Raw genomic sequence first — 27124 nt, 5'->3', positions numbered from 1 at the left:
GGGGGGAGAGCGGATCCATGATGGTGGCGGGGTGGAGGTGAGAGCGGGTCGTGTGTGAAGAGAGCTGGCTGCTCTGTGTGGTGGGGATGGGGGAGGTGTGACGCCTTGTATGGCGGGAATGAGAAGAGCTGCTGTAGTTATGAAGTAGCAACGAAAATAATTTTATGGTTGGGGTCCCCACAACATGAGGAACTGTATTAAAGGGTCGCAGCATTAGGAAGGTTGAGAACCACTGCCCTAGACAAAAACGAGCAGTTAACCCATGCAGTGCGGACACAGCCCATAGGAAAAAATGAAAACAATTCTTGGAATTCTTTTTTTTAACATCACAACTTACACATGGACTCTGTTTAGTTAAATTAAGGAATATGGTGAAGTCCTCCATTTTGCTACACAGAGGTATACTTCCAAATTAACTACAAAAATATATATGAATTATAAAAAAAAAAATCAATAAATATCACAGTAAAAAAAACTCTTATTCATATCAGTGATAAAATAAAATACCCATATACTTCATTTATACCAACAAATATTACCACAGTGATTTTCTTCTATAGACTTAATACAAGTAACTATAAATAAATATAAAATGAACTGTGTAAAGGCAAATTACCCAAGTGCAAAGTTCACTTTATAGAAACAGATTGCCCAAGTTCTTCAAACGTTCACTACTGTGAAAATTCTTATGAAGTGCCTCATCAAGTGAACAACTTTTAACTTCTCCCAAGTTGCCCACTTCACTCCATTACACCACATGATTTACAGGTGTACCCTCACCTTCTTGAGTGGCCCCCACAGTTAGTACGAGATCTAATACAGCTTTAAATCAAGGCTTCAGGGTCCCTTCACAATGGCAGTGATCATCTTCACCTCAACCAGCAAGGGTTAATGCTAATATAAGGAGATATATGCAGAGCACCAATAGTGTAGTATGTTACTAAATTTATTGGCAGCATAAAGGGTTACATCAAAAATCAGGGAAAAAGGAAAGGGGAAATGCTGGGGAGTTCACACACAGTACCTGAGGATAAAAATGAGGTGCCCCCAGCATATCTGGAAGGGTGCTACCTAATCAACTATAAAAATAAAAACAAAAGAAAATAAGCTGCACACCTAATGGGCTAACCTCAAATGAATTTTATTATAAACCAAAAACAATAAATGAACATCGGAGGTATGACCACCAATCCTACATGTCAGAGCACGCTACCCCCTCAGGGGAATCAAGAGGGGGGAGGCCCTCAAAACCGGACCAAGGGATGGAAAAATGTCCACTGGGACTAACCTATCCCAATGATAACCCTGCAAGATTCAACCCCTAACACTATCCACCCCACCGATGACTCCAACCCCCCAAAACCAAAGCCCCCCGAGAGAACCCACAACACTCCCCTCCCCCAGATGGAGAAACCCACCCGTCCCGTCACCCCCTCACAGTAAGGAAAGAGGAGCTGAGGGGAATAACGCCAGTCCACCAACACCCCCAAGCCCCGCTACATGGACAGCTGCGGCAACTACACACACCGGGCCACCTAGATAAATGATGCAGATAGATAGAAATAGTACTAAACAGCAGCCATATAATGCAATAGCGTAAACAATAAAGTATAATGCAATCAAGTAAGGCCAGTGTGACCATGGCCAATGGCCAAAAGAGGTAACGATGTAGAACAAGTCAATATACAGGGCAATAGCCTCAGAGTCCAATCAATGCATGATATTAGTAACCTCTATATGGCCAGTGCCAGATGGAAAGAGGCAATAATGGTGGTAATGTAGAAGGCAATCCATGCAATTGCAGTAGAATAATAAATGACACTAATGTGTATATCACCAAAAGTATCCGCCCTTACTCCACTTAAAGGAATCTCAACTTTTTAATGACAGTCTGTCATCCACTTAACATTAAGCGGATAGGAACATGAAGGGAACACAAACCAAAAATGGAAAAGATTCTATATCATGGCATTACCTTGACCATTAGTCATGAAAAAATGTATATACATCTAAAAATAAGACATGAACACCAGTAAGTATGCATATCTAACCGTCGCCGTTCGTACCAGGTGAAGCCCACGGCAGGAAACAGCAATGCATATAGAGTAAGGGTTGCCATAGTGAATAGTGACCCCACCTCAGCCAACTCATTAAGAAACACTTACACAAGGCTCCCAGCCAAAATTGGCCACATAAATAATATCCCAAATGGTACTTAGAGCGACCGCCTATAAGTCACAAAGTCAAATCAATATAGACAACTGTCCTAATCCCAATATATGAGACATATATTGAGGCGGATCAGAGAAAACATTGCAGGGACAAATCACTATTAAATCCTTTAGTGATAATAGATTCTAACAGAAAGAGCCACATGGCTTCTTTCTGGAGAAGTATCCTGTCTCTATCTCCTCTTCTTTCAGATAACTCTAATTTAAAAATCACCATACATTTGACTCTCCGCCATGTTCATCTCTAAAGTGTATGGCCACTGGTGATTTATCATCAGCAGTGGAGATACTAGTAAGGTATTCACCCATCCATTTTCTGAATTCTCTATGCGTTTTACCAATATAAATTTTGCCACAAGGGCATATAATCTGATATACAACAAAGCTAGAGGAGCAGTTGATAAATGAACAAATTTGATATTTCTGGGTTTTGTTTGAATTTTCAAAGATTTTTGTTTTTACCATATATTTACAAATGCTACAATGTCCACACGGGTACATGCACACTATTGGCTTAAAAAAGATAACCTGGTATTTCTTTTTTTGGTGGGGATGTATTCATTGTGGACCAAGGCATCACCAATAGCTGGAGCTCACCTGGCTATTAAATTAGGTGTTGGACCTAAAATTTTCTTTAGCCTATTGTCCAACAGTAATATATGCCAATATCTACCCAGTAGAAATTGCAACCGATCCCAATGGGTTCCATATGTGGTAACAATACCTATTTTACCTACATCATTCTGTATGGATTTTGAGCGTACACCTTGCTTATTCAGGATATCCTCTCTACTTTGATGCCATCCCTTACTATAAGGTTAGGATACCCTCTGGCTTTGAATCTCTTACCTAAATGGATAGCTTTCTCATGAAATTCCCTAAGATTCAAGCAATTCCTCAGAATCCTAAGGAACTGTCCTGTAGGAAGCCTTCTAATCGGATGCCAGGGGTGATGGCTGATGGCATGAAGAATGTTATTGCCCGCTGTTGGCTTTATGAAGGTTTATGTAGTCAAAGTAGATGTGGATTTGCTAATTAGCAAGTCCAAGAACTCAGTCTGATAGGGATCTACTTTATATGTAAGGAAAATATTTTTATCATTCCTACTGAGTTCAGTAGTAAAATTTTCAAACTGTTCCACAGTATCCTTTCATACCACCAGCATGTCATCAATGTACCAAACCAATAACTGTACATGTAGACCAAAGGCCACTTTAGTGTAGACGTCCTCCCTTTCCCACCATCCTAAATGTAGACATGCGTAAGATGGTGCACTTGCGGCTCCCAGTGCAACTCCTCTAATTTGCCGGAAATACCTCTCATCAAAAATAAAGAAGTTGTTCGTAAGTATCAATTCGAGTAATTCAACAAGAAACTCATATGCGGACCCGCTAATGGATGGCGAATATCAAGCCATTGAGCAACCACATGTATCTCAGTCACATGAGGGATGGAAGAGTAGAGGTATTCGACGTCCACCCAGCCAGAATACAATCCTCTGGAATAGACACATCAGAAAGTCTGCATAGGATATCGGTCGAGTCAAGGACAAAGGAGGGAAGTTCCTTCACAAGAAGTTTAATTCACTGATCAACATATTTAGCTAATCGTTCCAGGGGGCTACCTACCCCAGAGACAATATGTCTTCCCAGCGGTTTTTTAATGTTCTTATGTACTTTAGGGGTAACATAGAACGTCGGGATATTGTATTCCTCCACATCGAGTTACTGATATTCTATTTTAGTGAGCAATCCCACTTCATATGCTCTGTCAATCCGATAGTTGATATCACCAACAAGCCTCGGGAAGGGGTTACTGCTACATTTTTCATAACAGGCTGTATCAAGTAGTTGTCTGTAGATCTCATCCACATAGTCTTTCTCCTGCCACAGAACTACATTACCCCCTTTATCACTAGGTTTAACCAGGTAACTTTGCCAATTCCTTCAGGGCTAGTCGTTCCCCCGACATCAAATTATCTGTAGTTGGTTCAATTGATTCCCAATCCATTGCTCGCATCTCAGCAGTCACTGACTCGAGAAACAATTGAAGATATCTATTTGTACCAAAACTAGGGAATAAAGTGGATTTATTGGCTAGACCTGAAGGAGGTGGGGATTCAAGTAGGTCCGAGTCAATCCAGGTTTTTAATCATTTCTTCCTCATTTAGGCCATAAGCCCCCTCAGGGGGTTGTTGGGTTTTCACAGGGTCTGTCTTTTTGCCAAAGAACATCAATTTAAAGTTCACACGTCTTACAAATAGACAATGTCTTTATAAATCTCAAATTTATTGCCCTTATGACATGGTGAAAAGCCAAGGCCTTTACTGAGTAATGATATATGATTAGGTCCCAGAGGGAAAATCAGTCAAATTAATGACATTTAGGTCTCCTTTTTCCAATTCCTGGTATTCCTTTTGTTGTCCTGGGAAATGTAAGCTTGCATCTTGGATTGACTCTGATCCTTCCCTGCTGTCGTTCCACCTTTTTCTAAATATTTTTCGCTTTCTCTTCTTATTCCTTCCTGTTCCTCTCTGTTCACTCCATCCTGCGATGTCCCTAAAAAGCATAAAGGGTTACACTCACATTGGAATAAATGAAAATTGGCTTCTCAACATAGGATTCACTTTGGTAAACCTTTACATCTCTCTCGCCTGTCACGCTCCAGCATCTGCTCATACTCAGAGTTTCGCCCAGTGTGGTGGCATCATGGCTCCGCTCTATAGGAGCCATATTGTCACCAGTTGGGCAAAACTCTCCGTGAGTACGAGAAGATGGAAGAGAGATGTGAAGGTTTACCAAATCTTATGCTGAGAAGCCGATTTTCTTTTATTCTAATGTTAGTTACTTACAGTGCCTTGAAAACGTATTCACACGCCTTGAAATTTTCCACATTTACATGTACTGAATTGGAAGGAAAATGATAAATGGTTTTCAAAATTTTTTTAGAAATAAATATCTGAAAAGTGTGGCGTGAATTTGTATTCAGCCCCCCCCCCCGAGTCAATACTTTGTAGAACCATCTTTTGCTGCAACTACAGATGCAAGTATTTTTGGGGATGTCTCTACCAGCTTTGTACATCCAGAGAGTGACATTTCTGCCCATTCTTCTTTGCAAAACAGCTCAAGCTCTGTCAGATTGGATGGAGAGCGTCTGTGAACAGCAATTTTCAAGTCTTGCCACAGATTCTCCATTGGATTTATTATATTAAGACTATAGAAGAAAATAACTATGTGGTAATATTTGTTTGTAAAAAGGAAGTATATTGGTATTATATTTTATCATGGATATGAGTAAAAGTTTTTTCAGTGTGATAACATTCATTGATTTTTTTTTATTCATTTATCTTGTTGTAGCTTTGATTGCATTATATTTAGAAGGCAAAAACACTATACTATTGATATTTATCTACAGTATATATTTTTTGCATTGGTGATAAAACAGGGGTGTGAGCAGCTTTTCCAGAGTTTGGAAGTGATCAAAGCAGCGTGGGGATATATCTGTATTTTATATGCTTACAAATGAATTACCTTTAAGTAAAAGGCTATTACTTACATGCTTCCTTTCTGTGGCTTTTATGGATTTTGCTGCATAGTATATAAGCTGTGTACCGCACAGTACTGCCCAGTATTTGGTCCACGATGCCACCTGCATGAAAACATTATATCATGATATGTAGCTTACATTACAATATACACCTAGCTTCTAAAAAGGGACAATATTGCTGAATACGATAGCCATCAGCTAACATTCCTCTATCCACACTGCTTGGCAAAGATGGGGGAACTGATGGTTTTCTCCTATTCAGATCACAAGATTAAGAGAGAAATTTGAAGCATGTAGGGCAGCTTAAGTTGCTTCATGGGGAACATAATGATTCTGTACCTTTAAATAACATAGAAATATGGCATTATTTATGTAATAATAACTTTTAAAAGGACAGTAAAAGGCACATTTGAGCAGTGTCTTGTTTTGCTTGGCTAGCAGGTTTAGCCTGCAGTCTTTGTTAACATTGTCCAATTAATAACAGAAAAGCAAGATTTCTGGAAATTTGGATCATGACACCGAAATACTTTCAGATATGTAAATGTCATCCAATTTTAAAGTGATTTCTCTTTCATTCAGTTCCCATTCCCATTCATTGTTGGCTGATATGTCACAAAGGAGACATACTTTACTAAAGTATTTATTTTCCTAACAAACTATTTAAAAACATTGCTCATGTGCCAGGTACCCATCTGAGGCTATTCTACCCCACTAGATGGCGATGATGTACAAAATGTCATGGCATAACATGTAAGAGGAATAAAAAGGACACATACACAGGTAGAATAGTGGGGACTGTGTACAATACACATACAGACCAAAAAGGCAAATCTGGCATTATAGAGCAACAAATGAGTGCAGGGTATTAATACTGGCATATGTAAATGAGAATTGTGGGCTTAAATCCCTATTTGCTGTGCACCGAATGTGGACTCCAATCATACAGTGAGACTGAATACAGCAGGATTATATAGAAACTTTGGGTTAATAACAGCTTTCCATTGATAAAATATGTTTAAAAAAGCAGTTTGTCCTTCCAATACCGGTAATTTGAGTGTTGTAGATTGAAGGTGAAAGTGGGTAGTAAACATGCTTGCAATCATCAAGAGACGGGGGGGGGGGGGGGTTAAAACTCCTGTCAGGTCTTTACTGCTGTCTGTACATTTGTTACGGAGATTCAACCTATTTGTCTAGTTTATTGTCATCCCTGAAAGTAAGAAAATCCTAAATCTTAGGTTATCTCCAGAAAAGGAATAGAAAGGAAATCTTCCAAATGGGGACACTAGTTATGGAGACCCTGGTGACAAACAGAGATTCCCTCACTTTGGATGGATTTCCTATCTTTTTGGCTATTGGACAGGAAGTGAGGGGAAATCTCCCCAATGGGACACGGATAGCATAAAAAAAAAACCTGTCGGGGATTACATACAACTCTCCCTTACTCTATTCAAAATGAATATGAATAGTTTTTCCTTTAGTTCTACTTTGTTAGGAGTAGTTTAAAGCAGAACTCTTGGATAAGCAAATATTTTCCAAATACAAGAGGAATGTGTATTCTTACTTGAACTTTGTGTACTTTATGCATTTCTTCCAGATCTATGCAGTAATCCACTGTGAAACTGTGTCTGTGCAGGAGCTTCCTGTAATAAAGACCGCTGACTGCTGCTCTCTGTCCTTGTGCAGAGTAGGCTGGTCTTGTATCCGCCCCTCCTGTAGCTTTCTGCAGGCAGTCTGTAGTGGGTGGAGCCTGATGGATCTCTTCCAGAGCTCTGCAGCTTTAGGTATAATGTGCTAAACTAGCTGAAATGAGTGCTGGGTAATTCTGTAATGCTCATAGTATAACCCCTGCCCACCCATGTGCATCCCTTTATTACTAGTTATAAATTGATTTGAGAAGCTACTATATCCATTTTATCTTCCCAATGTAAACATGGCTGGCAATAGAAACCTTCTAGAGGTTTTACCATTACCCACTAAGAAGTTTCGGGTTAATGTCAATTGTCCTATAGCCCCTAACCTAAAACACGAATATTTAACCTAAACACAAACCTAATGCCTAAGCTGGAATAATACTTCAATAGCCCACTAATTGCCACCTATACACCAACTACTAAATCCATCAAATTAAATGAACCCTTAAAAGTGCAGATGTATATTATTGGGCACAGGTACTAGCATGATTGAAAGCACACATTCCTGTGCAAAGATTTCAATGCCAGAAAAAAAACAGTGACTTATTGTATTTGCAAAGGCAGTATAAATATGTTTTATTGATAATTACTTCAATATACAGATACTTACTGTTGGCTTTTTGCCCTCTTTTAATAAAGTCTTCCGTCGTAAGACCCCTTGTATGGTGACTGGTGCAGGATATAAATGCATTGCTAGTTCCGCTGAATCTGCAGAGCTGCAAAGGAACATTACATTCAATCGTCAGAGATTACCCCTTGCAGTAACCGGCATTGAGTGCCCGCATCATGGAGCACAATGCTGCCAGGCTCCTGGGGAATAGTACAAGCTGGCGGAGGGGAATGAAGCTTAATAGGTCACACATCTGCATGAGACAGACATCAAAGGAATGAAGAGGAATTTGATGTGTGTCACAGGCAGCATTTAATACACAGCACACGGGAAACAAATGTCAGATCAGAAAACCAGGCCATAGGGGGTCACATGACATCAGTAAATCTGGGTTCTCACATTCTGCAGGAACAAATAATATTTTAAAGGGACAGTTCATCTAAAATCAGCCATTATTCCTGAATATTTTTCCCCAGACACACCCCTGCTGCTGCATTCTCCATAATGTAATGTAATTTTTTAGCAAGTAGAAGGGCAAAATGTGGAGAAGTTTTATCAAATGTTTAAGGTATTCATTGCAAACCTGAAATTAAAGTGGGATTCATTGATAAATCTAACTAAACTTAAAAATGTGCTCTCCCCCTTCTAACACCTATTCTAACCTGTTCAATAAAGTTGTGTATACTTACCTAGTTTCAGGACACCGCGGTCACGTGATCGGGCTCTCCTGTGTCAGTCAATGGCCGCTGCAGGGGAGAGGAGGGAGTGCGGTTAAGGACGGGCCATAGGAGACTATGGATGATGTCAATGCTCCAGGCTTTACCAGCTGTGATTGAGCGCTCTCCCCTGCAGCTGACACAGGATCGCGTGACTGGACTGGAGTGGCCTGAAAATAAGTATATACATTTTTCTTTCACAGGTTAGTCAGCATCAGTGTTAGGAGGGGTAAGAAGCATTTTTAAGACTACTTAGGTTTAGTCTGAAATGCTACTTTAATGCTGAAACCTGAGTCTGAGGTAATGTTACACCTCTAAAGCGTACAAGTTGTTCTGTAGTCAGTTCTGCAGATCATTTGTGAATTGTGATTTGTTACATCCATTTTCTATAGGTGTTGCATGTGTCACCTGTATGTTAGCAGCTGGAAGGTTAACCAACACTTACTGAATATTACAGGTCATCACAAATGACAACTAGAACTGGGCCATTTTACATGGGATGATGTCAGGTGATCCGCATGGCTCTGGTAGATGAAGGGAAAAATACAAAAGCTCACTCAGTATTAAAGTTTAGCAGGAATACTGTTTTAATGTGTGTTACTAATGAACCAAACACAAAAAGCAGCAAGTCAGAATCTTTTGTTAATGATCACTGTGAATGGGTGCTAATAGAACAAACTTGCCTGGAACTGCGCAGATGTACGCAGCTCCTAGTAAGGGAGGAGATCCGGAGTCTGCGCATAGATAGTGTGTGCGGTCTCCTGAAAAGGAAGGGAGCAAGGACATCTCAGTATGCCCCCCCTTCCATTCATCACAGTGGATATCCAAAGGCTTCATTACAAGAAAAATGCACAACCAAGGAAACCACAGAAAAGTTTGACTTGGCAACATTCTTTATACCTTCTTTTATAACTTCACAACTGCAGTGTGTGTGTCTGTGTGTCTGTGTGTGTGCGCGCGTCTGTGTGTGTGTGCGCGCGTCTGTGTGTGTGTGCGCGCGTCTGTGTGTGTGTGCGCGCGTCTGTGTGTGTGCGCGCGTCTGTGTGTGTGCGCGCGTCTGTGTGTGTGCGCGCGTCTGTGTGTGTGCGCGCGTCTGTGCGTGTGCGTGTCTGCGCGTGTGCGTGTCTGCGCGCGTCTGCGTGTGCGCGCCTGCGCGTCTGCGTGTGCGCGTCTATGTGTGTGTGTGTCTTTCTAGGAACATAATACACTTTCAGAAATTCAGTCTTATGAGCCAGCAATGAGGAAGGTCATTTTAACACTGATCATACAACATCCTTGATAATATCACAGATTATGTGTGCATGCTCTTATCCCTTGCCACCTCTTAAATACTGTATCTCCATTATTCAGTAAGGCCATTGACTACATTAAAGAACCCATGGGGAGGCTGGGAAGGGTAGGGCTCAGCTTAGCTTCAGCTGTCTGCCGATTGGTTTTATTTGCAGTTTTTTTTAATTACACCCAATTCCAACCCAAACTTTTTTTATGTTTTGTTTAGACTTGGAAACATTACCATGTCTTTCAAGTTTTTATTGCTGTCTATGTGTTGATTGGGGAAATTCCACCTTAATTCTCTAGTAACAGCAACATATGAGGAAATGAGGGGAACAGCTGACAAGCTGATGAGGCAGGCAAGGCTTGGTCCCAAAAACACATTGGCTTTTGTTTACAGTCCTTCAATAGATGTTGCAATGCAATACATTTGTATCTGGACTTGACCATCACGTTGTGACATTTAAGTTTCTAGATTCAGTAATAACCTGACAGAGGTTCTAACCCTTCTCCATTTTGCTGAAAATCAGTGTTTTGTTGCCAGCTGTGTTCCCACTGGAGATATCTCTATTTACTTATCTTTATTGAAATAAGGACAAATCTCTCCAAAGTTGTCAGAAATCCTAGTAAGAGCCTGGCAGGGCGTCTATCCCTGTCCCCACTATTTTATGTGCAGAGTTGTAGTACAGAGTTGCTCTGAGTTTTTGGACCTATATTTGGATACAGGGGCACTATCCCACATACATGCATCAGTTACATCCACTTTTCCTATGAGGAAGCAAGGTGATCACAGCTGATGCCAGGTACACATTTTGGATTTGACCCCAGAAGGAATTTATCCTTCTGAGGTGGGAAGAAACAGAACAACAAATATGATATCTAATGACATTTGATCAGCTACAGCTGCATCTGATCATTGCTACCACCTACAATTATTCAGTAATAAGACACATGCATTAAGACACCATTAATAATGTGAAAAACAAAAGGCTGCACAAAGAATTCTGAATAAATAAGTAAAATGATGACAGAAGACTGGATGGGGATACTATGCGACCGCCACACCATTTGTAAAATCAACACTTTGGGTGTATTTGCTATAAATTCAAGGAATAGCTAAAGCTTATTGTGTGAAGAAAAAAATACAGGGCAGCCTCCTTGTATTCAAAGATGTAAATACGTGTCGGGGTGAGCTTTAGTAAATGTTATGGGCAGGTTAAATTTTCTGCTGCTTTAACAGTTGCCGGATCAAACAATCCCTGTGGTAAACAAGGCAACTCACTTCAAAAAGGCAAAGCATAGTGGTTGTGTAAAAAATATATAACAGTAAAGACTAAAAAGGGAAAAAATACTACACACACAAAATATTGCCAAAAGTATTGGGCCAGCCCTCTAAATCATTGGATTCAGGTGTTTCGATCACCTCCATGGCCACAGGTGTATAAAATCAAGCACCTAGGCATGCAGACTGCTTCTACAAACATTTGTGAAAGAATGGGTCGCTCTCAGGAGCTCAGTGAATTCAAGCTTGGTACCCTGATAGGTTGCCACCTGTGCAAAAAGTCCATTTGTGAAATTTCCTGGCTACTAAATATTCCACGATCAACTGTTAGTGGTATTATAACAAAGTGGAAGCAACTGGGAACAACAGCAACTCAGCCACAAAGTGGTAGGCCACGTAAAATGACAGAGCGGGGTCAGCGCAGCGCACAGAAGTCGCCAACTGTCTGCATAGTCAATAGCTAAAGACCTCCAAACCTTGTGTGGCCTTCAGATTAGCACAACAGTGCGTAGAGAGCTTCATGAAATGGGTTTCCATGGCCGAGTTGCTGCATCCAAGCCTTACATCACCAAGTGCAATGCAAAGCGTCGGATGCCATGGTGTAAAGCACGCCGCCACTGGACTCTAGAGCAGTGGAGACGTGTTCTCTGGAGTGACGAATCATGCTTTTCTGTCTGGCAATGCGATGAACATGTCTGGGTTTGGTGGTTGCCAGGAGAACGGTACACGCCTGACTGCACTGTGCCAAGTGTAAAGTTTGGTGGAGGGGGGACTATGGTGTCGGGTTGTTTTTCAGGGGCTGGGCTTGGCCCCTCTGTTCCAGTGAAGGGAACTCTTAAGGCGTCAGCATACCAAGACATTTTGGACAATTTCATGCTCCCAACTTTGTGGGAACAGTTTGAGGATGAACCCTCCTATTCCAACATGACTGCACACCAGTGCACAAAGCAAGGTCCATAAAGACATGGTTGAATGAGTTCGGGGTGGAGGACCTTGACTGGCCTGCACCTGACCTCAACCCAATAGAACGCCTTCGGGATGAATTGGACAAGAAAGCCTGGCTTGCAGTTTCTGCTCTGACATCAGTGCCTGACCTCACAAATGCGCTTCTGGAAGAATGGTCAAACATTCCCATAGACATACTCCTGACCCTTGTGGACGGCCTTCCCAGAAGAGTTGAAGCTGTTATAGCTGTAAAGGGTGGGCCAACTCAATATAGACTGGTGTGCCATTAAAGTTCATGTGCATGTAAAGACAGGTGGCCCAATACTTTTGGAAATGTTTGTGTGTATGTATGCATGTATATACACACACACACACACACACACACACACACACACACACACACACTATACAAAAACTCTACACACCCCTATAAAAATGCCAGACCAAGATAATTACAGAAATTTTCACCTTATATATGTGACCTACAATTAAATTATAAAAACTGAAATAGTTTAGTGGGAAAAAATAAACGAAGGCTGGCCACACAATATGCAATTTTCTTGTACAATTTTCTTTTAGGATAAATTTTTTTTTTTAAATATGAGGTCAGCCCTACACAACACTTTCAATTGTATCCAGTTAAGCAGGCCCTTGTATTACATAGCTGAAGGTAAATCTGAAGGAAATTGTACAGAAAATTGTGTAATGTATGGCCAGCCTAATTGTACACACCCTCTTAGGGATGTGGCTGTGTTCAGAATTAACCAAGAACCCTCAAACTAATGTTAAATAGTAGTCCGTACACACCTGCCCTCAATGAAAGGGACTCTGATCAAGTCCATGTCCAAGTTTAGCTGTTCTAGGATTTTGCTGACAATTACTCAGTTGTCTCTTATAGCAAAAGCCATAGTCTATGAAAAGCTTACAAAGCATTAGAGAGATCTCATTGTTGGAAAGTACAAGAACAATTCCAAGGCATTAAATATACCATGGAATACAGTAAAGTCAGTCAGAAAGTGGAGAAAATATGGCACAACAGTTAACCAAGAACTGGACATTCTTCCAAAACTACTGAAAAAAACAAGAAACTGGGCCAGGAGGCTGCCAGAAGGCCTACAGCAACAGAAGGAATTTCTGGAAAGTACTAGTTGTGTACATGTGACAACACACTTCCCTATTCATATGTCTGGGCTTTGGCAAAACAGAAGCCTTTTCCTATTAAAAAAAACATCCAACCTACAATTTGCAAAAACCTACATCATGTCTGACAAAAGCATGTGGGCAAATGTTATGGTATGATGACCAAGATTGAACTATTTGGCCATAATTCCAAAAATTATGTTTGGCACAAAACCAATACTGCACATCAACAACCCCCCCCCCCCCCCCAAAAAAAAAACCACACCATACCCACAGTGAACCATGGTGCTGACAGCATTATACTTTGGGGCTATTTTTCTTCAGCTGGAGCTGGAGATTTACTCAAGGTGGAGGGACTTATGAACCGTTCCAAATATCAGTCAATTCTGACACAAAGCCTTCAGGCCTTAGCTAAAAAGCTGAAGATGAAGAGGAATTTACCTTTTAGCACAACAACGACCCAAAGCATACCTCCAAATCAACAAAATAATGCATTCACCAGAAGGAAAACAGAGTTTTGTAATGGCCCAGCCAGAGCCTGGAGCTGAATCCAATTTAAAATCTGTGGTGTGACCTGAAGAGGTCTGTGCACGGGAGATGCTCTCGCCATCTGACAGATTTGGAGCACTTTTGTGAGGAAGGATGGGCAGAGATTCCCAAGACAAGAACTGGTTCATCAACAAAATATTAGTTTGAAGGTATGCATATGCATGGTATACAACCATGTTATTGTTAGTTTTTTTATATTTATTTATTCCCACTTTTAACTAAAGGTTTCAGTTTGTTTTTAATTGAATTGCACATATTATACGTCACATTAAAGTGATTCTAAAAGCTTATGTTTGTTTTAAAGAACAAAACATGTTTATACTTACCTGCTGAATGCAGTGGTTTTGCACAGAGCAGCCCAGATCCTCCTCTTCTCGGGTCCCCCATCGGCGCTCTTGGCCCCTCCCTCCCGTCGGGTATCCCCAAAGCAAGCAGCTTGCTGTGGAGGCACCCACTGCTCCGTGTGTCCATTCATGCAGGGAGCAGAGGCTCGGCCCTGCCCCCCCTCTCTTCTCATTGGCTGTGATTGACAGCAGTGGGAGCCAATGAGGAGAGGGAGTCCAGGGATAACCGAGACTTCAGTGCACATCGCTGGATCGAGAGGGGGCTTAGGTGAGTATTAGGGGGTGCTGCTGCACAGAGAAGTTTTTTTCACCTTCATGCATAGAATGAATAATAGAACAAAATAAAAATGGAAAAACTACATGATTTGCAGGTATGAAAGTGACAATGTTTTGCGTTAAATGCAAAGTGATGTAACACTCTGCTGCCGTTGTGCGATGAGACACCTAGCTAACAGGAGAGAAGACTCATTTTCATCAGTCACTGTGTGCGCTGCTGGTAATACAGAGTCATGTCACAGCTTATTGAACTTCAAAGAGGGCAAATTGTTGTGCCCGCTTAGCTGGTGCCTCTGTGACTGTAGTTAGCAATGCATATGCAGTGTCGCGAGGTACAGTATCAACGCCTATAACAGCATCTACAGTTTCCAGGAAACCGTCGTCTGATAAGCATAAGCGTGGTCGACATGGTCAACTGACCAAAAGACAAAAACACTGCTCAAGATTGTGACCCGGAATAGGAAAACCGCTGCAAAAGTGACTGCAAAGCTCAATCTCAGTCTTCATGGGTCCCCACCCACGGCCTGACAGATTCTAACCATTCCCCACCCTGTCCAAAATTTAACTTAAACTGAAGTCTATGTTTCTGGACCACTTATTCTGAGCAACAACATGTTATGGATTAATTGATCACAAGATGGCAGTCCAGAGAGAATGAACAGACTTAAATACTTGAGGCTGAATTTGTAAAGCAGGGATAGAGTGAAAACACTACTTCTACAACCAATATGATTTTGTTTTAAAATAGAACCTATACTGGGTAAATATAGCAAAATATCAGGACTGGGTGGCAAGAATAACACCCTCCAATTTAGCATAGTATTTCATATACCAAAGGATTCGCTTGCCTTCTGCTTACTGACTAGGAGCTTAGAGCTTCAGATATATTATAAAATCATACAACTTTGTAACAGATGTTGCAATAAGTGTAAAAATACCCTTTTGTCAAATAACTTAGGAAAATTAATACAAAAGAATTTAGGCCATGCACTTAATTTTGTTTTTCTTATTCTATGCACAGCTGTTCATTTGCTGTGCAAAACAAATATAAGGTGCAATTATATTGTGCAAAGGAAAAATCATCATCTCTAAAAGCTTATGAACAAACAGAAGATTTAAGTAGGTGGAAATCTGAAAGAATCAGCACACACCAAAAAAAAAAGAACATCCCCAAAAAGCAGAAGAAGAGTGCCCAGCAACCAAGACAGAATAAATTAATATAGCCGGTGCCATAACTCCACCATCACCATTGTGCTGGCATAATACCTGCTGGCATTCAATGGGCCTCGGTAGCCATTCCACGCCCCTCGTGTCATCGGCCCCAGAGAATGGTACAATCTGTTCCTGTTGGATTCCATTACAGATTGGCAGTGTTACATACAGATTGATACCACAACAGGATATAAAGAACAGGCAGAGCACAAGCTGGTCTATTACCACCAAAATGCTCAATTTAACCCCCTTCAGAAAACAAAAATGTTAAGTCTGTAACTAATTTAATTATATACAAAATAATCCTCCATGAATACTAGTAGCATATCTGATGCATACCATTAAATTTGCTCTGTCCCTCTATAAGCAGCAGAGATGGCAAAGTGCAAAGGCAAGTGGGACTTCTGACTTTCTCATAACTAACTAAACTGGTCAAGAGAAAAAAAAAAGAATGAATTTGTTGCTATAGACAACAAGAGCATTCTTCCTTTAGATATCGTCATGCCTGAGGCACACAGATTTCCTTTTCTTTTCTTGGTTATACAGAAATGTATGGCTGGAATTTCCTGTGTGACAGACACAAAGAATGTATTCACTCTTCCACAGTGCTAAGATAACAAGGCCTCTAGGTAGCTGCACTTTTCATGGCCACAAGCGTAGTTACTTTTCATTATAAAGTGTTTTTGGGGACCATCAAGAGCCATCCCTATGACAATCTTATTTTCTGTGATAAGTATCCATGAGAGAAAGAGAAAGGTTACTTTACCTATCGTGATCATACATGCAATTGCATTTGACAACATTCACCTGGTGGTGGGACTTAGGTAGAGTAGTATAACTGAACAGGCCTACAGTATAAAAAGTGGGCTAGACATTTTAGAAATTGTACCTGGCAGTGTGCCTCAGAACAAAGAGCTGGACTCAAATGTATAACTCATCAAAAAGACAACCTGATGGTTTGAGATTGGCAGTCAAAAACCAGAAATCTGCATATAAAAGTAAACCAAAATGAGCACCATGCAATTGTCTTGAGAGTCCACAAATCTCTTATTCTTGTCATAAATAAATGTCACGTCCTGATGATTGGTAGGGGGGGGGGGTCTTCAAGCCCCTGAAACACGTTGGCTGCTTTTGCTTTCCTGTGGTTTGTGAAAAATAAAGGACTTTTTGGATTCTCAAGACAATCGTTTGACACACTCTGTTTCCTAAAACTAAGCTTCACTAGGGCCTATGGATATTGAAAAACATGACACACATCTGGAGAAGAGCAAAATGGACCTGTATTCAGCATGAATGCCCTTATTTGGCCAACTGTAGATTCTTTAGAATGTGGTTACAGTAAATACTTATGAACAAGAAAACAACCCGCACTGCACAATTTTGTATATTGCAAGTATGGCCTTTAGTCACAGGATATGCATCTTCAGTAAATGTGTTGGTAATTGGCATATGGATACTAAACATAATGACTTGTTCAAGGCCTTGTATACATGGACCTAAGCCTGGGTAATATGAGCAGTGTGTACAACAGGTTTTTTTTTTTTTTTTTTGAGAAAGGATTTGCAAAGCTTTCAAACAACTTTCAAGCAGTTTTCGTGAAATTTTTAAAACACCCTTCAGTTATAAAATTTCTAATGCCTTCAAATTTCTAATGCCAATGATGTGAACAGAAACAAACTCATGCTTTATTGTAGCTGTGAGCATTTTTTAAAACAAAAATGTACCCCTGGGATCTGATCTGTATGGAATAAGTGATTGGGGTGGCTGGAGAGGTGCTTGACTACTTCCACAGGCAGAGGTGACAGAACCCAGAAATCTCTATAAACAGAACCTGTCGCCTTCAAAATGCTATCACATGGGGACATGTAAAAATGTAAACATTTTACAGAAAAAAGAAAAACTGAATAAAATAAGCGTTTGTAAAATTTAAAATGCACACTTAAGGTGCACTCACATATGTGAACTCATATTGCACAACATATATTTGTTACCACCGCACAGGTCAGAGTGAGAGGAATTATTCTAGGACCATCACTTCCTCTTAACTCTAATCTGATAGGCTATCGTAACCATCGTCTCAGTAAAATTTTAATTATAGTAGTCTGTTGCTGTTTTGACAGTGTGTTCAATTTTCAGGCCTGACATTTTTGGAAATCTATTTACTTGACACAATTACATATTTTACATTTAACAAACAAAATTGGGATTGTACTTTGCGTGCACTAAAATTAAGCTCAATGTATTTATCACTGAAAATACAGGCTTCATATACAGTTGCACAAATATAACATAATGAGTGCATAAGAAAAAAAAAAAAAAAAAAAGATGAGGCACTTTTTCACCTTCTAGCACTACTTGACATGCTAGCAGTTTGTTGAGATTAGCGGAAAGCATCACAACTTAAAAACCTTTGCTAAATCCGCCATGGGACCAGGGCCATGTGGCACTTGGTCTCATTTTGGTCTGTACTGGGGTTGCAGTCATTCACAACAGCAGGGGGGGGGGTGTTGGCCCATCATGTTTTCAATCCAGGAACTCTGCTAAACGAATAAGAGATGATCTGGTGGATTCAGGATATGTTATACAAGTTTCTCGGGCTGTAGAAAATCACAACTAGACCTAACTCACATATCTGTAAAAAACAGTTACAATCGTTTGGTATTTACGATCTGAATTCAGCTGCGCAATTCAAATGAATGGCCTGAAAACCACTGCACTCAAATCGCACAGGAACACAAGAGTGATTCCTGGTTGAACTGATCTATTTACTGATCATTTGGCAGAAACTTTTGTTTGTTATTTTATTGAAGTGCCTGTGGTCACTTGATGGACAGACTTGATATATGGTAAGAGGGTCTAAATTAAAAAAAGGTGAATTAGCTGAAAGCATAAGCTATTAGCACATATTTCTTACACTCACTGTCAGAAGCGCTCCCTCTGTTGACCCAATTGCTGACTGTGAAAAATTAAACAAATATTCTTCCTTACAGCTAGTACACTGAAGAGAAGAGAGGGGGCAGTGGTTAATGCCAAGCTGTAACTTCCGCATAGGAACACCCATAAATTGGGCTTTAGCTTGGGGGAAAATGACAGCCAGCAAAAAAAAAAAAAAGTCTGGCTATGGATCAGAACACAAACAAGTGTTAGATGCACTTTGCCCCCTCCGGAATTCAGCAATGATTTTTAAGTAAATGTTTAAGGATTTCATAAAAACTGATGGAAGTTTGTGAAAAGATTTGCAAACACTAGAGACTTGCTGTACACATATTTCTTATAAAAGCTGAAGGGCCTGTGTACAAGGAATATTTGTCTTGAGAACAACACATTCATGGTGGATGGCGGAATCCTCCGCACTGCACTATTGTATTCTGACAGCAGGGACTCCTCTGTGGTCAGAATACACTGATCTAGGAAAATTTTTCCAACATTCCCCTTCATTAGAAGTGGATTGAAATTTGGACGTCCCAGCTGAACAAGCTGAATTTCGATCCATCTATGGCCAGATTTAGTCATGCTGCTTCTGTATGCATTTTCCTTTGAACCAAAACAAAGTTGCGTCCAAACAATTAAAGGTTGCTAATGCCTGGCTGTTTCCTCAAAACATCAAATATCTAACCATTTGAAAAATGCTTTAGGCCTCATGCACACAGGACGTTTTGCAAACTCTCCTAGAAGCCTTTCCTCATGGCAATAGTGTTTTGGTAAAAAAAAAAACCTGACGCTTGTAAAAGAGTGTAATGCATTTAAGAACATTTACAGGCGTAAAGTGTTTGTATGTTAATTTTATTGCCCAGAATAATAAGTTATGGCCAATGAAATGAATTAACACAAGCGCTAAACGTGCCTAGTGTTAACACACATTTAGGCGTGTTTACTAGAGTTGTTTCTGCCAAAACGCTGCTTCTCTTGGGCGCACTGTCAGCGGGATTTTTTTCTATCTTTAAAAGCCCCCGCTACTAAAAGCCTAGGATAGGCTTAGAAAGAGGCTAACATGCAGAAGAGTTTAGAGGCAGGAAAAAAAAAGTCCCTAGAGGAAGCTGCAAAAATGTGCAGTGTGCATGAGGCCTTATAGACTAGAATATGGTTTGCAAATGTTTTTATCATCATTTGACTTGCTGGCCTCTTTCTTGAGTCTGTACTGTTCTCCTTTTGTGAGTCATATTGTTAAATGTAAACACATAATTAGGCATTATTGGGCAATATTAAAAAGAATATTTAACAGAAAAGTGCCCGATATTACCCACTCAGCAGCACTGCTGAGTTGTTTATGACGTCTGCAGGAATATTATAAAATTGATTTCTAAAATCAGGTCACACTGTCCTGCTTCCTTTTTCAGAAGATGCAGTCTAGCGTTGTGGATTGTTACAGAGGCTCTTGGTAGCGTGTGATGTAGACACCTGAAGATCTGCTCTGCAAAACACTATGCATAGAGGTGTTGTGTTGTCAATCTACCTCTATAGGCAGAGGTGTAAAAGTACAAATGTTACCATGCCACTAAAACAGCTTACAGAACTATAACTCATATTGGGCCTAAGATATAGTTTCTGGCATCACAAGAATGCTGAAAGGAAAGCAAAAGTTGTAAAAAGCAAAACCTACTGTTTGGGTGGGTGGGGGATTGATACAGAAGAAAAAAAAACAAAAAAAAAACCAACAACCTTGACTTCTCTTTTACCATGATTAAACAGAAAGATATTGAGACACGGGGCAGTAACCGTACAAATACAAAATCCTCCAGTCTGGTGCTCTCTGTGGGGTAAAAAAGAGCATACTTGCTTACCTTTCAAATGCTGGCCATGACATATCCTCACTGAGCTCAGAGCCATCGCTGCTCCCTGCAGATCAAAAGAAATAGAGGGAACAATCAAAATGGAATGCAAGTCAGTGATGAAGAACAGAATTAAAACAAAATCACAATGAGTGGAACAGATTAAAAGGTAAAGTCAATTATGTAAATATGTTTCCTACTTTTCAAAAACATTCCAAGGGCATAACAGAAAAACAGAACAAAATGCAATGGAACAAAATTTAGCTTTCTTCAACGTTAAAGTCCCATTTTATATAGCATTGGATGGATTAGCAAAACAAAGTAAACCTGGCCGACTGAGATTGAATATATGAGAGAAAAATGCATAAGGAGTTTGCTTTCAGTCACAATGATCATGTAATTGCTGCTGTGATGTGGAACTCCAGCCTCACCTGTTTCTGACCTTCTGATCTCCTCCTGATGCTCGATACAAAACTGCTGATTTTTACCTTCCTCCCTTCTCCCCACTGTGTGAATCTGAATTGTCATTGAAGGGCATTGTAGCACACACACCTTCTAAGTGCCTCCCACAAACCCCACGGACCATCAGAAATGTCCCCTGGACTACAGGGGGAGTCAATCACAGCTGCTGTTTGGAACACACACAACTTCCAAAAAGCCAGCTTATCTGTATCAGTAAGGGTTTGTCTACACATGCAGCAGCCCTTGCTGCCCCTGGGGTGGATCCCTTTTTAGAGGATGGTTGACAGGGCAGTTTGGAGGAGAAATGTAATCTCATCACAGTCTAGTTTAACCCTGAACAAAATCTACACCATTGCACTGAATTACACGCAGTTGTGGAATGGCCCTTAAACTTGAATGGGTTGTTTTCACCAGTGCTATTGCTTGCCGAATGCAACGGAATGTATAATTGTTGCTGTGGCATGTGTACAACCTCTTCTGGACACTGTGTAACGTTGAGGAAATAAAACCATGGCTCATCCACCTATTTTACCCCCCCCCACCCCTGGCCAAAGGTGCAAACAAACCCTAAAGGTTAGCTGAAGGCCTGAACATCTCACTGTGCACATTGAATCCCAGGACTCAAATTCCTCTGCTACAGCTGGTATGTTCTCAGACTAGTCTTTGTAGTGTGCTCTAGACTGCATGCATATGAAACAGCATCTTGTTTCATCTGGATGAGAGCGAGTTATCTGCAGATAGCCTCCTCCTCCTACCTGTATACACAAGTGCCAGACATACACATTCCTCTGTAGCTGACCTTGTACTTTATGTTGTGCTGCTTATGTATGAATGCAGTATTTTACATTAGGGGACCATGTGTGCTTCATTATTCACTTACAGCAAGCAGTATGAAAGTGTCTCAGACTAGTGTCTCATGCTGTGAATTGTGATGGACTGCACAACAGAAGACAAAAAAAATGCTTCATATAATGAAGGAAAAGTGCCTCTAAGTGTAGCAGCCAAAAGTTTTATCGAACAAGAAACAGATCAAAAACACTCACAAGCATGTGCTTTAATAGAGCCTATCAGCAGGATAAAACCGCTAGGTGTGTGGTCATCAATTTGACAAAGGAGCAAACAGGGTATGCTTTGAAACGCGTAACTGGCCATTCCATTGTGACTTCACTTCCGGTTTGTGCTCCACGCTGGTCCCGGCAGTTGCCAAGCAGCCATCTTGCCGGCTCATGGATCCAAAGCTGCTGGTCAGCTAAGAGGATTTGGGATACCATTGCTGCTCCTGCCACAGTTGGAGGGCACACTCCTAGCGGTTTTATCCTGCTGATGGGCTCCTATTTCAGCACATGCTTGTGAGTGTTTTTAATCTATTTCTTACTAAATAAAATTTTTGGCTGCCGCACTCTCTTTCATTATATTTCTTCCAGAGTTTACCCTACTCTTGATAAACTGCCCAAGTGCTTTGATGCCTTCTGGCCTATTTATATATATATATATATATATATATATATATATATATATATATTGGTTACATCTTCTTTCTGTAAATATTTTTACTGCACCCTTTTAACCTTTTGGTAATAAATCTTACTTTCTGAAAGTGTTGAACTGTTTCTATAGCTCTTGAATGTAACTTACGAATCCCTGCCACTGAAGGGCGCTACTACGAGTGTTTAACCCTTTGTATAACCTGTCTGTAGAGATAGCGGGATACTGATGATTAACCAATCATTCTAGTGTATTGCTGAGTTTCCTCTTTCTCTGTATAAAAAGGAGGTGGTGGCAGTGTGAAGGGTTAATTGTGTAATTAACTTGACCCAGTAACAATCGCTCAGGCTGCCTGTACGTCGATTGTGGTCCAATTAGCTGGAAAATCGGTGTGCAGGGTGCAGCATTGTTACGCACGTGACATTGCGGTTTTGGATTGGCTAGTCCTTTGGTCACGAGTTTGGTGAGAAGGGCTGGGGTCTGACGCCACGCCCGTCACATCCCCCACAGTGACTACCTACTGTACTACTGTACACAGACTTTATTGTCTCTCACTATAATGTAAGGCGCTGAGCAAACCGTTGGTGCTAGATAAATCCTGTATAATAATAATAATAATCTTTGCTAAAAAAAATCTCAATACATGTAAATTAATTGGTTTACCTGAAAGTTACTGCGTCTACAAATGGCAGTATAAATGCTGGAATTTTAATTATACTAGCAATGGTGGCGATCAGCGACTTATAGTGGGACTGCGGCGGGCATTCTGACACTGGGTGAGAACTGCCACTGACATCCCAATGACACTAATACATTGATCAGTGCTAATAAAAAGCAATGACACTGTACTGACACTGGACAGGAAGGGGTTAACATCTGGGGCAATCAAAGGGTTAACTGCGTGCTGTGTTACATCATGTGCTGTGTGTTTTTTACTAGGGAAACATGCTGCTGTGTATTTCTCTGCTGTGCAGAAAAATACACAGCAGCATGTCCTTGCTGGCAGGAGAGAGACCTGTATGCAAACCCTATCAGTTTTATGCAGCGTTCACCGGCATGGAATCTCCGACCGGGAACCGGTGGTTGACAACCCTAGCTGCCAATGGCAGCGTGGGTAGGGCGGTGTGTGTGCCCCCCCTACCTGGAAATGCAAATCACATATATATATGTGATTCTGTGCAGCCCTGCAGCAGTAGTTCTACTACAGGTTGGCAGGCAAGTGGTTAAAGTGATATTAAAATGAAAAGCAAACATTATATTGCAGCTTACAAATTCTTGGATGTAGTGGCTGCATTAGTTTTCATTTTAAGCTTTCCTTCGTTTAATTTTCACCAGGTGACCTGGCCAGTAAGTCTGTTTTTCAAAAGAACAAGCTCTCTTGCAGATATATCAGTTACAGGGATGAGGCAAATCATTTACCACTGACAGGGGTGCCAACAATGATCAGTTTTTTATGTAAAACCTTTATCCCAAAAGGAAAGAAACTGTTTTCTGTAACTGCTTAGAAAGCATTAACTGGAGTGTGGCTTCATTTTTAATTTTTTTTTTTTTTTTTAATCTGATAGTCCATCTAACAGTCCCCTCCCCCTAGACTGACAATGCTGCTGTCCACAGGTGCCCCCCAGTGCTCCTTCATCCACAGTGGGAGCACTCTAATACAGGATGTGTGTTACTGGCCAGATCACCAGGTGAAAACCGAGGGGAAAAGCCTAAAAAAAAAGAAAACTAATGCAACCACCACATCTAATGATTGGTAAGCTGTAATATAGTACATTTTTGGGTAGGGGTTTTATAATGCTTTCATTTAATGTACCTATAAAAGGACTTTGCTCAGGTCTTCACAACTTCTATATTTCGCAATAATGTGAAGTTGGGGAACTGGGTAATCCAGGCACTGTGAGGCAGCCTTTGAATTAAAAACATCTGTTACTTCATGCTGACACATCTGTTTACCAAAAAATAGTGGTAAGGGGAATTTAATTTACAATTAAGCATGTTTGTGTCTGCACTGTATCTGCAGACCAAAACTAAAAACAAAGATGTCATTGCTCCATACACAAATTTGGCTGACCGTTTTCAGTGCAAGTGGTCACAAATGGTGATTATAATATTGAAATGGACTCAAGTGATTTAAAGTGATAGTAAACACCGCTTGTTCACTTATACCTACAGGTAAACTTATAACGAAAGCTTACCTGTATGTAAAAGGAATATCTCCTAAACCTGCACTGTTTACTACTGCTGCAGCCTTTGACGTCATCGGAGCATGCACACTGCACTCTGAAGGGACAGTAAGCTGTTCCTTCAGAGTGCTGTGCTGTGGTCGTGGCTCTTGTGCCCATGTCTGCGAGTGACACCATTGCGGTTTGGCCCTTCAAACAGCCGGAACCCGCAAACCCGGAAGGAAGAGCAGGTGAAGATGGAAGCCCTGTCAGTGGTGAGGTAAGTCTCTCATATCGTGTTAGTATCTGATGCATACTAGCACATTATGACATTAACTTGCACCCAACAAATAGATCACCCAAAAAATAGATCTCTCATTGCTGAAAAAAGGTATTCCCTTCATGAGTTTAGCAAAGACCTGCCTATCTCCTCCCATCCCTTGAGACTCCAGAAAGCCAACTCTGGAAAGCAAGTTGGACAAAAAGGAACCCCTGATGTAGTCCTTGTATTGGTCTGCAGGAAAGCTGCTCTCTATATTGTACATTTAAGACTGCAGACAGGCTGATTGCAAACAGAGGTTATACTGCTCTGGTTTGTGATGGAGTATGTTTCTCTTGTAGAAGTTTATTGTTGTAGAAAATTTGAACAAGGTGTTGTGTACTAAAAGAAAACTGATTCTTTGACAGCCATAATGGAGGTCATAAGCATATTCATTCAACACAATACAAGATCTCACAGTGCATTCTATACTTTTTGTTCTATATTAACCATTAAAAAAATTCAAAGATTCTAAATACATTGGAAAATATGACCACAGAATACTATTCACAGATATGGTCTTGCAAATCCATTCAAATAAAAACAGTCTGACATGTCTACCTGGAGAACAGGGAAAGTGGCTGTCAAGGCTCAAGGTTTTTTTTTACCTTAATGCATTCTATGCATGAAGGTAAAAAACCTTCTGTGTGAAGCAGTGACCCCAGCCCCCTCAATAATTATCTGAGCCCCTTCATGATCCAACGATGTGCACGACAGTCTCGGCTGTCCCGGGTCTCTAGCTCTTCATTGGCGGAAACAGCAAACTGGCGGAAACAGCAAACGGGAGCCAATGGCTCCTGCTGCTATCAATCACAGCCAGTCAACCAATAAGGAGAGGGGGAAGGGCCAAACCGCAGCTCCGTGTGTGAATGGGTGCCCCCACAGCAAGCTGCTTGCTGTGGGAGCACTCGACAGGAGGGAGGGGCCAGGAGAGTCTGCGGGGGAACCAAGAAGAGGAGGATCCAGGCTGCTCTGTGCAAAACCACTGCATACAGCAGGTAAGTATAGACATGTTATTTTCCAAAAACAAACAAAAAAATTAACCTTTAGACTCACTTGAAATTCAGATTTTCACCAACAAACAGAACACTGGAATTTGTTATAATACACTGAATTAATTCTAAATCTGTTTAAATGGGCATTACAGAAATTTTGCACAGCACAGAGGGGTTGATTTACTAAATACCTAGAGACACTGAGCAAAATGAACACTTCCTGAGATTGGTAAATAAAGTTGTTTTAACTTTGCATTCCCAAATATAGACATGAAAAAAATGAAAAGAAAAACTGTAAATTAGTAAATAAACCTCAGTAAGGCACTGTTGACACCTATGCAACTTTGGACACAAAAAAAATGCAGGAGGGGAGGAGTGAGGGTTTCAGAGGATAGCAGTACAATCGGGCATGGTTTTCTAGCCTACCCGAATGAAGTTCCTCCCAAAACCTAGTCCATGGTAGTGCTTAATTCAGCCTAAACATGTACTGCAATATGGGTGAACTAGAAATCCCTATTTTGCAATGCAAAGTTTGCTGGAAAGGGTAATTAGCAGTGTGTAGAGGGTTATTTCAGCATTTCCAGTGTTAACATGCAGTTATAACCCTTTAGCACCTGATAGATAAATGTATGTACAAGCTATTGGGATTTGAGCACAGGTATATCTCGTTTGTTTGATTCAGGAAAATGTCATGTTATTTGTACGAGTTGCCATTGCTGACCCCCTTCTGAAAATGCTAGTTTTCTGGATGGTATGCAGAAACTCCAGCTTTTGTGTATCTGGACTCCCCTACTCAGAATGAGTATAAAATTTAGGAAAGTCAAAGAATAGTCAACATTCCTTATCTGCATACTTGTTCCAAGTCAGTAACATAACCTACTGAAACAAGAGAGTCAGTACAAAAGCTTGGAAGCCAACAGCAGAGGTCAGTAATGGCAGCTTCCATATTTTATATGATGGCTTTTTTTTTTACTGTATTATCTAAATCCAAAAGTTTTGTTATTTTGTATCATGTACAGTTATTTGCCATCTGTGTCACATGAAGGATATTTCTTGTCAGGCCTATCCTACAGACACAACAGGAAGTGAAAGGAAATCTCTTCAAAGTCTGGGTAATC

General features: G+C 40.7%; 1 protein-coding gene across 1 annotated transcript in view; it reads right to left on the bottom strand.

The window, feature by feature from the left end:
• Positions 1 to 27124, bottom strand: part of RALGPS2 (Ral GEF with PH domain and SH3 binding motif 2) — a 77850-nt gene that overhangs the window by 14871 nt on the left and 35855 nt on the right. Inside the window, exons 7-10 of the mRNA XM_089683962.1 lie at positions 20596 to 20650; positions 15869 to 15946; positions 8079 to 8184; positions 5787 to 5879 (exon numbers count right to left, since the gene is read on the bottom strand). Coding sequence (XP_089540088.1) covers positions 5787 to 5879; positions 8079 to 8184; positions 15869 to 15946; positions 20596 to 20650 — 332 coding nt within the window. The remainder of the gene's footprint in view (positions 1 to 5786; positions 5880 to 8078; positions 8185 to 15868; positions 15947 to 20595; positions 20651 to 27124) is intronic.

Source organism: Staurois parvus, unplaced genomic scaffold (assembly GCF_062004578.1).
Source record: "Staurois parvus isolate SC_StPar_1 unplaced genomic scaffold, SC_StPar_1.0 ptg000332l, whole genome shotgun sequence".
Lineage (NCBI taxonomy): Eukaryota > Metazoa > Chordata > Amphibia > Anura > Ranidae > Staurois > Staurois parvus.
This window is presented reverse-complemented; position numbering and strand designations above follow the sequence as displayed.